Here is a 16,849-nt window from a genome sequence, read left to right as displayed (position 1 = left end):
GAAAAAGCACATGATACAAATGTTTAAATTGAGTTGCAGTTTAGTGATAAAAGTATTTGATCCCTTACCAACCAACAATAATTCTGGCTCCTACAGACTGGCTATGTGTTCATGTAGTACACAGATTAGTCCTGTAAATATAAGAGGGTGCTCCTAATGGCAATTCGTTCTGTGTATAAAAAACACCTGTCCGCAGAACCTCTTTCTTCCATTCAAACTTCACCACCATGGGCCAAAGACCTGTCAAAGGACATCAGGGACAAGGTTGTAGACCTACACAAGGCTGGAATGGGCTACACGACCATCAGCAAGAAGTTTGGTGAGAAGGAGACCACTGTTGAAGTGATTATTCGCAAATGGAAGAAATACAAAATAACTATCTACTACACGGGAGGAGCTTGTGAATGATCTCAAGGCAGTTGAGACCACAGTCACCAAACAAACCATTGGTAAAACAATATGCCACCATGGATTGAAATCCTGCAGCACCCGCAAGGCCCCCCTCCTCAAGGGGGCAAATGTACAGGCCCATCTGAACTTTGCCAATGAACATCTAAATGATTCAGAGAAGGATTGGGAGAAAGTGCTGTGGTCAGATGAGACCAAATTTGAGCTATTTGGCATTATGGGCAGCACAGTGGCTAAATGGTTAGCACTTCCGCTTGGCAGTACTAGGGTTGTTGGTTCGAATCCCAGCCACGGCACCACCTGCCTAGAGTTTGCGTGTTCTTCCTGTGCCTGCACCGGTTTCCTCCAACACTCTAAAGACATGCTGGTAGGTTAATTGGATCCGGTCTAAATTGGCCCTAGTATGTGTATGTATAAATGTGAGTTAGGGACCTTAGATTGTGCACTCCTTAAGTGTTAAGGACTGATGTGGATGTAATAAATATATATAACGTGCAATGCGTGAAAACATATACATTAACAATAAAGTCCTTCCAATGTAAATCTGTATGTCGGTGGTGTGTTGATATCAATCACGGCAAATAGTGTTCAGTCCCACACAGTGCTCTGAAATCCAATGTATTGGATTTCAGACCACTGTGTGGGACTGAACACTATTTGCCGTGATTGATATCAACACACCACCGACATACAGATTTACATTGGAAGTACATTGGAAGGACTTTATTGTTAACCATTTTGTTGGTTACACTGAGATTTATTCAGATTTAAATTTATTATTATTTTATGTCACTGAATTGTTTCATTATTCACTGTATATGTTTTCATGCGCTCCACTTTTTATGTGTTTTGTTTGAGATTTTTGTCACTATCTCTTGTGCTAGCTGCTCCCGTCTCTATAGCGCTCGCCGTTTGCTTCTGTAAAAGCACTGCGTAAATTGATGGCCCAATATAAGTACCAGAAATAAATTAACTCAACGCGCCATGTTTGGAGGAAGAAAAATGCTGACTATAGCCCTAAAAACACCATCACTACACTCAAGTACGGAGGGGGAAACAGGCCGGTTTTGCCACATTGAGGGGCCAATGGATGGGGCCATGTATTGTAAAATCTTCTGTGAGAACCTTCTTCCCTCAGCCAGAACACTGAAGATGGATCGTGGATGGGTCTTCCAGCATGACAATGACCCAAAACATACTGCCAAGGCAACAAAGGAGTGATTCAAGAAGAAGCACATTAAAATCATGGAGTAGCCTAGCCAGTCTCCAGACCTTAATCCTATAGAAAATTTATGGACGGGGCTGAAACTTCGAGTTATCAACTACAGCCAAAAAACCTTAAGGATTTAGAGAAGATCTGTAAAGAAGAGTGGCCCAAAATGCCTCCTGAGATGTATGCAAACCTGGTCACCAGCTACAAGAAACGTCTTACCTCTGCTTGCCAACAAGGGTTTCACCACCAAGTACGAAGTTGTGTTTTGCTTGTGGATCAAATACTTTATTTTACTCACTGAACTGTAACTCCGTTTATAACCTTTGTATCATGTGCTTTTTCTGGATTTTTGGTTGATATTCTGTCGATTATCATTTAAAATATACCTATGATAAAAAATTATAGGCACTTCATTTCTTTGTAAGTGGGCAAACGAGGATGTAAACAATGTTTCTTTTGCTTTTAAAGTTAAAGGAGAGATTTTGGGTCTTTTTGTCCCAAGGTCTCTCCTTAAAGAGGACTTGTCATCCTTATTTCTATTACATGTACCATGTTGAACTTCCAGTGACCAGTATGAGAGAGTGAGAGCGATAACACCAAATCTAGCTGCTTCCCATTCACACCTGAGACCTTGTAACACCAAAGGAAAATGGCTAATTGGGCCCAATTTGGACATTTATACTTAGGGGTGTACTCACTTTTGTTGCCAGTGGTTTAGACATTAATAGCTGTGTGTTGTTATTTTGAAAGGACTGCAAATTTACACTGTAATACAAGCTGTACACTCACTACTTTACATTGTAGCAAAAGTACTGTATATATGAAAACATCTCAAAACTGATGTGTGTAACTTGAACGATACATTGGAGTTGATTTACTAAAACTGGAGAGTGCAAAATCTGGTGTAGCTCTGCATAGAAACCAATCAGTTTCTAGTTTTGTTTGTTTGTTTGTTTTTTTTTTTTTTGTCAAAGCTTAATTGAACAAGCTGAAGTTGGAAGCCGATTGGCTACCATTCCCAGATGCATCAGATTTTGCACTCTTCTGTTTTTGTAAATCAACCCCGTTCTACAATCTGTACAATCATAAAATGATAAAAAAAATACTAGTGATAATACATTTTGGTTAAAATATGGACCTAATTAGCATAAATGTATAGAAATGAGTAAAATATATCTGAAGCTACAAGGAAGTCAAGGTAACAATTAGGTCAGCTGTACAAGTTGAATACTGGAGTAGGTTTTACAGGTAGACGGTGGTGTTTTTGTCAGGTTATAAAAATCTGAATTAAGCCAAACGTGAAATATACACATGAATAACCATTCAATAAGCATTTGCAAATATACAGTATTTTTAATACTTTCTAAGATTTGTGCAAATTTTCAGTATGCATAAATATTCTGGCCAGTGAAATGAAATAACATGTTTGAAAAAACATGGCTTAGGAGCATATGTGCTGCTCCCTTTTTTTTTTTTTTTCCTTCCTGCCAGAAGAAAAGCACTTAATTTAGCTTTGGAGTGCATGTAGCCTTTCACACTGGTCCGTCTTTCTTCCGCTTTTGAGATTAAAAAGCAGAAGAAATACAAGTGACCATGTAATCCTATGTAATACTTCACATTGATCCATCACTGGTTTGCGGTATTTTTAAAAAAATTCTGCTTGCTGTATGTTTGGTGCGGTAAAAAAATTGCACCATAAGCACACCTCTCCATTAACATAAATGGAAAACGTGGCAAACACATCCATGGTGCGGTTTTTGAATCACATGTCTTGTAAAAAATGCACTGCAAACGTGTTTTTGCTACGGATCAGTGTGAAAGTAGCCTTAGGCTGCAAAAAGCCTTCATTGAGTAGAATTCAGAATCTCTGTCCTGCATAATCAAAGGCCCAGACATTCCCATAAAATGGAACAGAGACCGGCAGGGAATTGCGGTGTAGTAAGTTTGTTCTAATATTGCTTATGTTTGTGTCTACTAGGGTTCACAGATGGGTCAAGGGCTTTGGAGAGTCGCAAGAAACCACCAGTTTCAGCAAGGATATCTAGATCACAGCTACCTGTCCACAGATAATGACAACAATATAAGCAATCGAAGACATGCCCAGGGTGGCATAGACCTCTACCATCTGCTGAAAGCTAGAAAATCAAAAGATGAACAAGGATTTATTAATCTTGAAATGCTGCCACCAGAGCTAAGCCTTACTATTTTATCCTATCTTAATGCCACTGACCTGTGTTTGGCGTCGTGTGTATGGCAAGACCTGGCTAATGACGAATTGCTTTGGCAAGGGTGAGTAAAGCTATGCTGAATAAACAGTGGAGTGAAAAACCGTGATGGAATGGAGATGGCATATTGTAAATCTAAGCAGCTGTAATGTTTATGTATTTTATACATAGCCTTTAGTACATTTCGACTTGGGTCAGGGCACCATTTGTAATTTGTCCATCTTTTAAAACTGTTCACACTGAGCCAGTCAGGTGTGCAAAATCGTAAAAAAAATTTGAATGTCTTTGTTAATCTTGTGATGATAGGTTACTTCTTACATGCTAAATAGAATGTTGAACATGCTTGAAAATGTATTTTTTAATTTAACTATGTATTTAGGAACACCATTTACCTCAATTTCAGTAATGCAATAATGTCCAGTGGTGACATCAACAAAATTCTTGTCACTAGAGGAGTACTGGGGTAGTATTCTTTGATTTGCCTGCATTTTACAAAGAGAAGTGATGACATCACTGGGAGATGAGTGGAAAAAAAAAGGAACTGTTTTATTTACAAATGTCATTAGCATGTACAGTGGGTATAGAAAAGAATCACCCCCCTCTTTAAAACAATCACATGTTGTTGCTTTGAAGCCTGAAAAGAAGACACACCGTTTGTTTTATTCAGCTGTATTTTCTCAATGCAACTTATAACATTCAAGTGAAAGATACAACATGTCAGAAAAAAATAAAATTTAAAAAAGAGAATCACTGATTTGGAAAAGGGATCACCCCCTCCTAAACATTACTTGTCAACTCAGTCAGATGTAGCTGATCACCTTCTCAATGCTACAAAAAGCCATTTGACTTTCATCTGTAATCAGCTCTGGTCATTTGGCAAGGTACTGTCAAAAGATCTCCAGGATAACGTTGTGGACCGGCACAAGTCAGGAGATGGATACAAAAAGTCTATTAGTTAAGTCTATTATTAAGTATTTGGTATGTCTGGTGGAGATCCAATACAGCTCACCATCCAAATAACACCATTCCTACAGTAAAGCATGGAGGTGGTAATATCCTGTTATGGGGGGGTTTCTCTGCAGCAGGGACTGGAGCACTTGTCAGGATAGAAGGAAAAATGGATGGGGCAAAATACCATCAAATTCTTGAGGAAACTGCCGCCCTCTGCCAGAAAGTTGTCAATGGGAAGAAGGTTTTCCGTCCAACATGACAATGACCCAAAGCACACAGCAAATATTACCACAATGGTTGAAGGACAAAAAGGTGAACGTTCTTGCATGGCCTAGTCAGAGCCCAGACTTAAACCCCATTGAAAATCTGTGGAATGACTTGAAGACCGCAGTCCACAAACAGTCACTATCAAATTTATCTGAACTTGAGCAGTTCTGCAAAGAAGAGTGTGCAAATATTGCAAAGTCTAGATGTGCGACATTAGTAGAGACATAACCCAACAGACTAAAGGCTCTATTTAAAGCAAAAAAGTGGTTCACCAAAATACTGCCAAAGGGGGTGATCCTTTTTTCAACTCACTGATTCTGTTTTTTTAATTTTTTTATTTTTTTTCCTGACATGTTGGTGTTTTATCCTTCACTTGGATGTTATAAGTTGCAGTAAATAAATACAGATGGATAAAACAAAACTGTGTCTGTCTTCTTTTCAGGCTGCAAAGCAACAAAAATTGATTATAGTGGGTTGATTATTTTCAATGCCCACTATAGATAAAAAGGGAAGGGAGGAGCCAAGGAAAGCAAAATAAAAATTTCAATAAAAATTACCTGTGATGCTGTGGCAGTGATACTGCCCTACTTTAAAGTGGTTCTAAAGGCAGACGGTTTTCTACCTTAATGCATTCTCTGCATGAGTGCAGCCCTCCTCCCATACTTATCTGAGCCCAATCTTGATCCAGCACTGTGCACAAGAGCAGTGGCTCTCTACGCTTTTCTCTCCTTATTGGCTCAGAAACAGTCAGTCACAGTCAGTGCGGAAAGAAACAATAGACACGCAGCTCGGCTCAGTAGCAAGCCTTCTCAAGTGCCCCCCCCCCACCATGGTGGGCACTCGGCAGGGGGAGGAGCCAGGAGGTCCAGCAGGGGACCTGAGGAGAAGAAGAGTTTTTTTTTTTTTGTTTTCTTTTTTGAGGCTTGTGGATCACATGATGACATGTCAGGCACCTGCTTAGACTGTTATACAGGAGCCTTTAGATGTACTTTAATGCATAGAAAACGTAATAAAAAGGAAAATTCTTTTTATAATTCTTGCGTGCAGAATCACACTCTTTAATGACATGTCTAGATTGCTCTGACATCATCTCGTTTAATTATGAAATAAACTAATTACATCAATAAAACAACACTAACAATTTATAAACTATACTTCATCTATGTAAATTGTTCTTTTTCTGAAAGATGTATTATGTGTGGTGATTTACCTTTTAAACGCCTAAAGTTCAATGACATTTTCTTTTATGACATCATTAACCTTGCAGTTGGTATCATTTATCTATGTAAGCCTGTTTATGTGATAAGAAAAATAATCTCCTCAACTCACAGTGAATGATTTTGAAAGTTTATTTAGGAGAGAAGAGTTAAAAGTGAAAGTAAAGTGATTAAAGAGGAACATCCCCCCCTCCTTATAATAAAAAATAACAAATTCACCTTTAGAAATGATTAGCCATGGCAATCAAGAGATAATTGCAGGCTTTTTACATTCCATATTTTCTTTCCTTCCCTATTCTCACTGTGGCCATTTTTACTAAGGACTGATGAATTCCTCCTCCTTTACGTTCTGGAACTTTGCCTAGAATTCTGGGTCTTCTGCCTTGAACATGAGGCAAGAACTTCCCAGGATACATCTGTGAGGCCCTGCTTACAACACCAGTGCCTCAAAGAAACCAAATGAATGTAAGATGATCTTATGTACCAAGACCCTTTGTCTTCTGCAGAATGGGAGGCTTTTGAGCTCCCATTCTGAACATATGACACTTAGGACCTCCAAAAACAGCAACATTTTCATATTAACACATATTTGCTCAAGAATTTGTATAGGGAACACATTAGGAACAACAAGGGAAATTCCAGGTATGGGTATTTTATACAGTTATATTGGTCCAGCTTGGACCAATACAATTATGCATATACCATACTTGGCCGATGTCCCTGGAAGCTGGAAATCACTGAAGTGGACACCACTACTAAACCACTACTCCAGCGATCTCCACTTGCTTTTAGATCCCACGCCCAGCAGCTGTCATGTTTCATTCTGAATGCAGATCGGCTGCTCAGCACGGGCAATAATCAGAGAATGCTTTTTTTTTTAATAAATGAAAGTATTCTCTGAGTGTACAATGTGTAGAGCAGTGATGCTATAGTACAGCACTCATCAGGAAGCAAATCGCACACCTCCTAGCGCAGCTGGCAAATAATACTCCTCTATTCCACAATGCTACCCTACTTATCTGTAAACTGCAAAGAGATTTTTTTGCAAGTGCACGAGAGGTTGCATTTATCACTTGATCGATTAAGGTCAAATACGTGTCTTTCTCATTTTGTGAATTCCCCCACAGCTTGCTCTGAAACGCTGACCGATTAGTGTGAAGTGTGATTTTAAAAGCTAAAATTAAAGATAAATGAATCTTGTCATCCGCAAAGCACCCTGTAATCTGCAATGTAAGTTTCCCGATTAGAAAAATAAAAAAGATCTCTCGTAAAACCATTAAGAAAATGTGGGAAAAAAAGATGTAACCCTTTAGGAAGTACAAGCCTAATGTGCTCTTCTATGCAGCTTCACTACCACACTTCACTGAAAGACAATCAGCAGGATTGAGGACATCAGACCTTTTCTGAGTTATTTAAATTAAACTCCTCCTTTCTAGGAAAGCCACCCAGGAGCAGTAATTGACACATACACTCCACAATTAGATAAGTTTAAATCTCTTAAAGAGCGTTGTGTTGGATGCAGATGTATTTCAAGTTCAGTCAAAAGCTTCACAATCATGAGAAAGATGAGAATCATGAGCCAAAGTTCAGTTCTAGGAGTTTCTGTAGAGTATCCTGGAAGGAGGTAAGTTTAGAGGTTTGTGGGGTTTATAGCTGTTAATGAGTGTAGATGTTAATGCCCGTTTTAGCCCTATGCTCACAAACCTTTGCTTTTTATATTTTCAAAGTAAAGTTGTAACGGTAAACCTTACCACTCCCAGTTAGGGAGAAAAGCAGTGTAGAACTGCTGATGTGTTTCTAAATCTGCTGTTATTAGTTGTATTTCTGAATCTACAAACTATTTCTGACAGTTTCCTGGAAGTAGTCTTAACTCTCTTTTCTAATTGGCCATGCCTCTGTCCACTTAGAGAAAGCATCCACCCACATAAGTAGACTCCTTTCACACGGGTATCATCTATTCAAAGAAAAAAATGATTCAGTTTACATCAACTTTTACATCAGTTTTCAGTTCAGTTTATGTCCGTTTACTTAAAGTGATACTAAAGGTTCAGCTTTAAAAAAAAATAAATAAACTTGTTATACTTACCTGCTTTGTGCAATGGTATTTCACAGAGCTGCCCCGATCCTCCTCTTCTCAGGTCCCCAGTCGACACTCCTTGCTTCTCCTCCCATCTGGGTGCCCCCAGAGCAAGCTGATTGCTCCCAAGCTCCCTGAGCCGCCTCTGTGTGTCCATTAGAGTGGCTCCCTCTGCTGTGTCTCAGCTAGTGAGGAGGGAGAGACCAAGGAGAGCTGCTGCTCTCTTGCAGATCGCTGGATCAGTTTGGGTGAGTAAGGGGGTGGCTGAGGGGAGCTGCAGATTGAAGAGTTATTTTTAATGCATGAAGGCCTTTACAACCACTTTCAATTTTCACTTCAGTTCGGTTTAGTTTATATCAGTTTACTGTTTATCGGTTCAGTTCAGTTTATATCTGTCTACATCTGTTTTTACTTTAGTTGTTGCAGAAACCAATCAGAGGTGATAAAAGTATAAACCAAAAAGTTTCTTGCCTAAAAACGGACATAAACGGAACAGATGGGATCTGTTTACTTCCATTCCGCTTCAATGGATCTGGAAGTACACTTGTCTTTTTTAAAAAAAAAAACTTGGCGTAAACGGATCCGTTCATATCCTTTTGGCTATAGAAATACATTGCTGTCCGTTTTTCATATATATATATGTTAATCTCCTAATCAATTCATGTAAATAAATATCAGTATATCGCATAATAAAATCATGTGTTAAGAAACCAATTGATATATGCAAAAATTATTATCATCCAATCCACTGCTAGCAAAATAAAGTGTTCCATGCTCCAAAGTGCATCACTTAAAGTGCTTACAAAGCTATATTTCAAACCCAATGTGCTGTGCCTTCTGTTATCCAAAGCAATCTTCTATCTTCAACCACTGTGCACATCCTCTGTGGCCACCACTGTTTTCACCCTAAAAAACTCATCCGAAAACTATCGTCAGCTTTATAATCTTTTACCCTTGAACCGTCATGCTCCAGCCTTTCAGAGGATTTCTCCCCCTTGATACAGTTTTTTTTGCAGCTCTCATGCAAGGTTTCCACTGTGGGGGAAAAAAAACCTGTATAAAACATAAATACACACATCTATGAAGTGTCAGTCCTGACACTAGAGAATAAATAGCCTTGTATACACCTTTAAGCCCTGCCAGCCCCAGACACAAAAACATGGCTGTCAGCTTGGACTCGGCCAAACGGGATTACATCATGTCCAATAACCCCCACCCAATGTGTTTCATTTGACGCTTCCTGAAGATGTCAGATGGGGATGTCAAAACCATTCTCCCCAGCACATGCATAGCTATTGCATGTAAGCATAAAGTCCACTTGAGGCCATCACCTGGTACCCACTCCATGCCAGCAAAAGGCAAGATGGCCACTGCCTCTCAGACAGAACAAGACACAGGAGACTCGGCAGCAGCAGTGGGAGGTGAGGACTTGTCTCTATCCATACAGTGCCCTCTTTTCCTGGGGGCAGGACCTCATCTTTCAGAAAATCCCCTACTTCCATGGAATTACTTATTGAAAAGACACAGGAATGAGCTTTTAGCTTCTCTGCGCACGGCCACCTCTCATAGCCCAGCCTATGTCTTATTTACCTCCCAGCCCTGCATTACAAGATGATTGAGCAATCAGGCCCTCTTTATGAAAATCTCTGAATTACTGGCTAAAACAGCGGCTCAAATCAACTCTGATATTAAAGCTAACATAAGGGCTGGGGATCCGGATTGAAGCTATGGAGGCAAAATTACAATCCACTGTTGCACCCACTAATCAGAACACATGGGATCTGCAGGAGCAGTTGGATTTAGCCTTAGCGAAAGTTAATGATCCACTCTAGGAGGTACAGTTTCAGCATGCGGAGAAAGATGTTGGGGCAGCCCCACGCCTTTTTATTTATTTATTATTATTTTTTTTACATTTTGGCTTGGGGGTTCCCCCTCAAAATCCATACCAGACCCGAAGGGCTTGGTATGGACGGAGGGGGGAGGGGGCATGCCGCTTTTTTTGCAAAATTTTTAAATGCTGGCAATTCTTCCCTTTTTTTTTTTTTTTTTTTTTTTTTATTCAGCTGTCAATAGGGAACCCCGCTGACAGCTGATGACTCATAGGTTGTTGAGGACATGGCACCCACCCACTCCTTAGCAACCCATGACAGTTACTGACAAATACCAGTACATACCACAGGCCTTGACCACTACATAATTACTGCATACATTTAATTATTTATTTCCTTTTATGAATTGACTGTAAGGTATTTTCATGTGGTATTTACCCAGTGTTTTTTCTATTTTCGGTAAAAACCGCACACTGCAATAGTGAATTGGATGTGATGTGGTCTTGTGATCGACGTAACGCATGCGATAACCTTTAGTGAATTGTGCCTAGTGTTCTTTAGCAAGAAACATACATTCCACATTATTAATTATGCCTCTAGCACTGTTCCTGTATGTTCTTGCTGGAGGCTGACATTTTGTTGAAGCCCAAAGCAGCAGTAAAGCTTTAGGCTGTCAGTAGATCGGCCTCTGCATTTTCGGCAGTGCTAAAATATAGAAAGCAACTGAGCATGTACAGAACCAAGTGTGACAGTGTACCACTGGATTTTAAGCAGTGTAGTCGTTTTTTATTAATGTTTTACATAGCATTACCTGCAGGGGCCAAACTGAAGTGATCTAGCAGGACTTAATTTTCTGACTAAAGTTTCACTTTAAATTAGTCCATGGTTGTTCTGTTTGTTAATATTTTTGTGGTTATGTAATGCAGTAATTTTGACAATAGGTGCCTTTTAAAATCTGCCTACAGTGATATACTACGCCCCAGAATATATATAATCAACATACATCGCCAGTGTCTTAACATTTTTAAATGTCTCTTGTATTTCTCTTATAATTGTGGGTACCGATTTAGTGGAAACTAAGATGAGAAGGTACTCATGAGAGGTCTGTGGTTTGCAGCTATTCAGGATCAGAGCTATGATCATAGGTAAGAACAGTGGGAAACTGTATTCTAAAAATACACAGAAAAGCCCTACATAATATCTGAGAGGTGTACGTCAAAGGTCAATTATGTCAGGCTAAAAAGCACTAATACTGAAGTGCTCACCATGATTTTAACCCACTGCTCAGATTACCAAAGTGATTGATGTGAAACGTGAATGATTGGATTCAGATGTGGTTTAAATGTCACAATATATGTTAGATTTATTCATAAGAATTCAAGAAATGTCCCTGAGAAGAAGGCTACTAAATTTTGGGTAGAAGCTGGAAGCATTTATTGACAGCGACACAATCATTGGAATTGTAATCTTAGCATTACCGTTTTGTGACTTTATATTCACATAAATCCTTTTTTTTTTTCTTTGAAGATACTTCAAATCAGTAATTTGCTTCAAGTGTCAGCGGTTGCCATTTGCTTCACTGTGGGACAGATGTCTTTAATAAGAGGAAAAAAAGAAAGGGCAGTTACTATATAAGCTTATGTTAAATGTACCTGGCCACACTAAACTGATCAAGCTGAGTAAGATGGACTAATGTGAGTGTATGCTTAAGGTAGATAAAACGTGCTTTTCTCCCTTGACCCTGTCATATATATTGTACATGCATACTCGTGCAGTGATAATGGAAATCCCCTCAATTGCACCAGATTGATATCCATCAAATAGACAAGAAGAAAGAAGAATCCCTAATTGATCACAGAAAAATCGACTGTTCACGATTTTGTCCCCACTACTGTACTTTACAATATAGCCATTTAGTGCATCCAGTAGCTGCTATGTTTATAAATTTGTGACTATAAGACCGTAGAGAACTAAACCCAAAACACAGATTTTGGCATCTTACATTTATTATATCTGATCCGGATCTTCTGTTATGTTGGATCAGATCGTCCACTAAAATACTAATTCTCTTGTTTGCGTTTAGTAGTGTACAGCGTGTTTTATTTTGTACTGTTTGTTATTGGCAATTATATAACTTAATTTCCTTTTGCAGTAAGCTCACCATTTCACCATCTAGTACACTTTGATCTTTTGGGGGTTTGGAATAATTGCTAGCAATTCTGGAACGCTTCCACTCATTTTGAGATTGAATTCACAAACGTTTAGTTATTAGTGTAATCTGCAAGTCTACAAGGAAGGCTTTTAGAAAATTCTATTTCAGCACAACTGTCAGCAACTATAGAGGCAGTGAAGGTCACTATGTCACCAATATAAACATTACGTATAGTAATCAGTGTTCACAATTTAATTATTTGCCAAAAAAGTTCATGTTTAGCAACTAAGGCAGTATCAAACTAAAATTGAATATTTGCCCATTAATAGCATACATTTTTAATACTCTGGAAATTAATTAAACACATATGCGACTAAGTCAGTTATTCTGTACTTGATATTTAACAATTACACTATATTGCCAAAAGTATTGGGGCACCTGCCTTTACATGCACATGAATTTTAATGGCATCCCAGTCTTAGTCTGTAGGGTTCAATATTGAGTTGGCCCACCCTTTGCAGTTATAACAGCTTCAACTCACCTAGGAAGGCTATCCACAAGGTTTAGGAGTGTCTATGGGAATGTTTGACCATTCTTCCAGAAACGCATTTGTGAGGTCAGGCACTGATGTCGGATGAGAAGGCCTGGCTCACAGTCTCCGCTCTGATTCATCCCAAAGGTGTTCTTTTGGGTTGAGGTCAGGACTATGTGCAGGTCAGTCGAGTTTTTCCACCCCAAACTCGCTCATCCATGCCTTTTTATGGACCTTGCTTTGTGCACTGATGCGCAGTTATGTTGAAACGTTCTCCTGGCAACCTCCAAATCCAGACACATCCATCGGATTGCCAGACAGAGAAGCATGATTCGTCACTCCAGAGAACACGTCTCCACTGCTCTAGAGTCCAGTGGCGGTGTGCTTTACACCACTGCATCGGGCGCTTTGCATTGCACTTGGTGATGTAAGGCTTGGATGCAGCTGCTCGGACATGGAAACCCATTCCATGTAGCTTGCTACGCATTGTTGTGCTATTCTGAAGGCCACACAAAGTTTGGAGGTCTATAGCTATTGACTCTGCAGACAGTTGGAGACTTCTGCACACTGTGCACTTCAGCATGTGCTGACCCCGCTCTACCATTTTACATGGCCTACCACTTTGTGGCTGAGTTGCTGTTGTTACCAGTTGCTTCCACTTTGTTATAATACCACGAAGAGTTGACCGTAGCAATGAAATATCACGGATGGACTGATTGCACAGGTGGCAACCTATCATGGTATCACGCTTGAATTCACTGAGCTCTTGAGAGCGACCCATTCTTTCACAAGTGTTTGTAAAAGAAGCCTGCATGACTAGGTGCTTGATTTTATACACCTTTGGCCATGGAGGTAATTGGAACACCTGAATCCAATGATTTGGAGGGGTGTCCCAATACTTTTGGCAATATAGTGTATATTAATTGGTAGCCCTGTTGTGGGAGTTCTTTACTTTTTTATATTTTCATTTTTTTTGTTCATATATAAAAGTGTAATGCTTTGCAGTTTACCAATCCTTGGATGTGGTTGCTACATTAGTTTTCTTTTTTAGGCATAGGCACCTTTTAACATGGGCGATCAGACAGCCTATTTTTGACCCCTGATGGCACTGATCCCCAATAAGTTTTTCCATGTCCACTTACATCCTGACGCCCATAGGGGTTACATGAAATCAGAACATGGAGGAAATATCACAACAGTCACATATGTCATGTTTGTTACTATATTGATCCTACTTTGCAGAGGATCAGTCTAGGATCCCCTGCTGAGCTAGAATAGAGGGTGCCTGTGTGAAAATACAAAAAAGATCTGTTGATCCTGCCGGAATTCCAGTGTCCTTGTAACTTCTTGTGGACAATCTTATGTGTACTAAAAATGTACTATATAATGATGGGGAAGGGGGGAGGATTGTTTTTAGTCCAAATCAGGAGAACAGCCTAGTGTTACAACTCTGCTCCTCCATAGATACTGTACTATGAGTGAACTTTGTAACCGAAAATGTGTTAGTGGCAGGATCACTAGGTGAATATAAAGAGCCTGAAAAAGAAAAAACCATGGAGGTACCTACTGCTGACCTAAACTACAGATAGAGAAATTACATAGAAGTCAGTGTGGAAGTTTTATAATCCCTTTTTGGCTTAGTAAATTTAGTATACCGACAAGGTTGCTTTAAAAACAAACCGAATTGAGAAAGTGTCTTGCCATAAAAATAAATGAGTAAATGCAACTCTGTAGAAATAAATGGGTCTGGAAGGGTGCTTTGCATATTAGCAGTAGGTACAGCAGAAAGATTGGAGCGCCACCAAGTCTTTATAAGTCCAGCAAGCCTTTATTGATCACTGCAACTGTCCCATAAATAGCCCATACATTGTATTGGTTCATCAGTCCCTCTTCACCAGGGCTTATAATGATGAAAGGAGCTTGTATATAAAACTGGGTAAAAAGTAGATTTCTTGGAGAATTGCTAGAAAGTAGGGTAGGTAAGGAGATATCAAGTAGCCAGTAACCTGGGCAATGCAAATATTGCCAAAAGGAGGGATTACTTTTAAGGGTTCATGAACACAGACTTTATATGCATTTGTACGCCTAGCGTAATTTTCTTCCCCTGGATACACAGAATTCTGTTTTCTCTAAACGCAGCTAAACTGAATGCATCTAAACACTGGTAAATGCACAGTGTGAATTGTACAATTTAAAATCGTTTCTAGACACATTGAAATGTATGTAATGTCCTGTGAACACAGATGTCCTTGCCTTGTGAATGAGGCCTTAGGGTTTACATACACTTTTAATGTTAGTTGTGATATGGTTAGTTTTTATTAATTAAATTGAGAGATGATAAAAATTATCTTCACTCTCTGTTCTATTTAGACTATGCAAGTCCACTTGGGGACATTGTTCCATATACAATAAAAGACACCCGCCAGGATTTTCTTACCGAAACCTTTACATGCGACTGGATGAGGGAAGCCTAACCTTTAACGCTAATCCACAGGAGGTGAGGTGTCCTTTTTCTCATGAGATAAAATAAGGATCTAAATAATAGAAAATTATGATTTATACTAGATAAATGTAGTATTTTGGCCTCCTTTTGGAGAATACAGTACAACTAGCAGTGATATGCTGGGATGCTGAATCCTTTATGTACAAATGTGCGAATTACAGCAAAAAGTAATGTAAACATTACTGTAAAAATGAATTAAAATACACCATAGTTTCCTTTAAAAGAAACATAATGTACATTGTCAGCCATATTAAATCAATGACAAGACACACCTAATCTTGAAAAATGAGTCCGTTTTATGCAAACTTTTTTCCAATGAAATTTAGTGTTTCTGCTTGTCTACTGTCTAATTTACATTCCTTTTTGTCTACCAGAGATTGTAAAACAAAATTGTGTAGCTCCACTAGTAAAGGCAAATTTGATTTTATTAGATTTTGTATCAAATGAAACAATACATAGCAAGAAAATAATAAGAACATCGACAATGGTATGGGCAAAAAAACAACATAGGTATCAGTATGATCCATGGGGATGAAGGAAGATGAATCCAAACGTAGATACAAGGGTAGCATCCCTAGACAGGCGATATTCAACAATAATGAGATAATTCCATAAAACCAAGAGAATACACCCAGGCAGAGAGGAAAGAGAGAAAAGGAGAGAAGAAAGAGAAGAAAAAAAAAGGGGGTGGGGGAGGAAAAGGGGGAAGGGAGACACCAGATGTAAAGATATTGAAGGAGGAGAGGAAAGCAAAGGAAGAGGGTCGGGAGATGGACACGGTAACAAGTGGAGACATGGTGATCATCCATCATTATCCCATCAGAATGATCCCACCGGTCGCACCCCAAAACAGACCGCAGAGCTACACCGATGAACATGCTAGAATGAAAAAGACTCGGGAGTAGGGCACAACTCCATTAAGGCACCACAGGGGAACACAAATCTCGGCGAGACGAAGAGCAGGAGAAATGGAGCCAGACCGACCACAGCAACTTATGTTTATCGTAGTTATCATTGGCAAATGCCAGCATTTCCTCCATATGCATGGTATCATTAAGTACAAAGACCCACAGTGGAAGAGGCGGGGGCGTAGTCGACTTCCAAAAGAGAGGTATCAATTGGCAGGGTGTGGATAGAAAGAAGAGCAGTAAATTTTTCTTCTGCGCAACCAGCGAGCCCGGTAATTTAGAGAGGAGAGCAATTTCTGGCGAGGGGGCCAAGGACTCACCATAGATCTTGTCATATATAGCAAAGACCTGTCGCCAGAAGGGTTGTATTAGGTCGCAATCCCACCAAATATGGAGCTGTGTACCAACAGCTTTAGTACAGCTCCAGCATAGATTAGATGTAGAAGGAAATATTTTGTGTAGGGAGAGGGGGTCCCTGTACCATCGAGAAAGGAGTTTAAAGTTCTTTTCTTGTGAATAACAAGAAATAGACTATTTATGAGTTAAGTGGAACGACGTGGACCAGTC

General features: G+C 39.4%; 1 protein-coding gene across 1 annotated transcript in view; it reads left to right on the top strand.

Moving 5' to 3' along the window:
- The window catches only part of FBXO8 (F-box protein 8), an 82,319-nt gene that overhangs the window by 46,749 nt on the left and 18,721 nt on the right, over positions 1 to 16,849 (top strand). The window contains exons 3-4 of the mRNA XM_089684041.1: positions 3,600 to 3,910; positions 15,242 to 15,368. Of these exons, the coding sequence (XP_089540167.1) occupies positions 3,609 to 3,910; positions 15,242 to 15,368 (429 nt within the window). The 5' untranslated portion in view covers positions 3,600 to 3,608. The remainder of the gene's footprint in view (positions 1 to 3,599; positions 3,911 to 15,241; positions 15,369 to 16,849) is intronic.

This window comes from Staurois parvus, unplaced genomic scaffold (genome assembly GCF_062004578.1).
Source record: "Staurois parvus isolate SC_StPar_1 unplaced genomic scaffold, SC_StPar_1.0 ptg000334l, whole genome shotgun sequence".
NCBI classification, from domain to species: Eukaryota; Metazoa; Chordata; class Amphibia; order Anura; family Ranidae; genus Staurois; species Staurois parvus.
The sequence above is the reverse complement of the archived record's forward strand: the minus strand, read 5'-3'. Positions and strand labels throughout refer to the sequence as shown.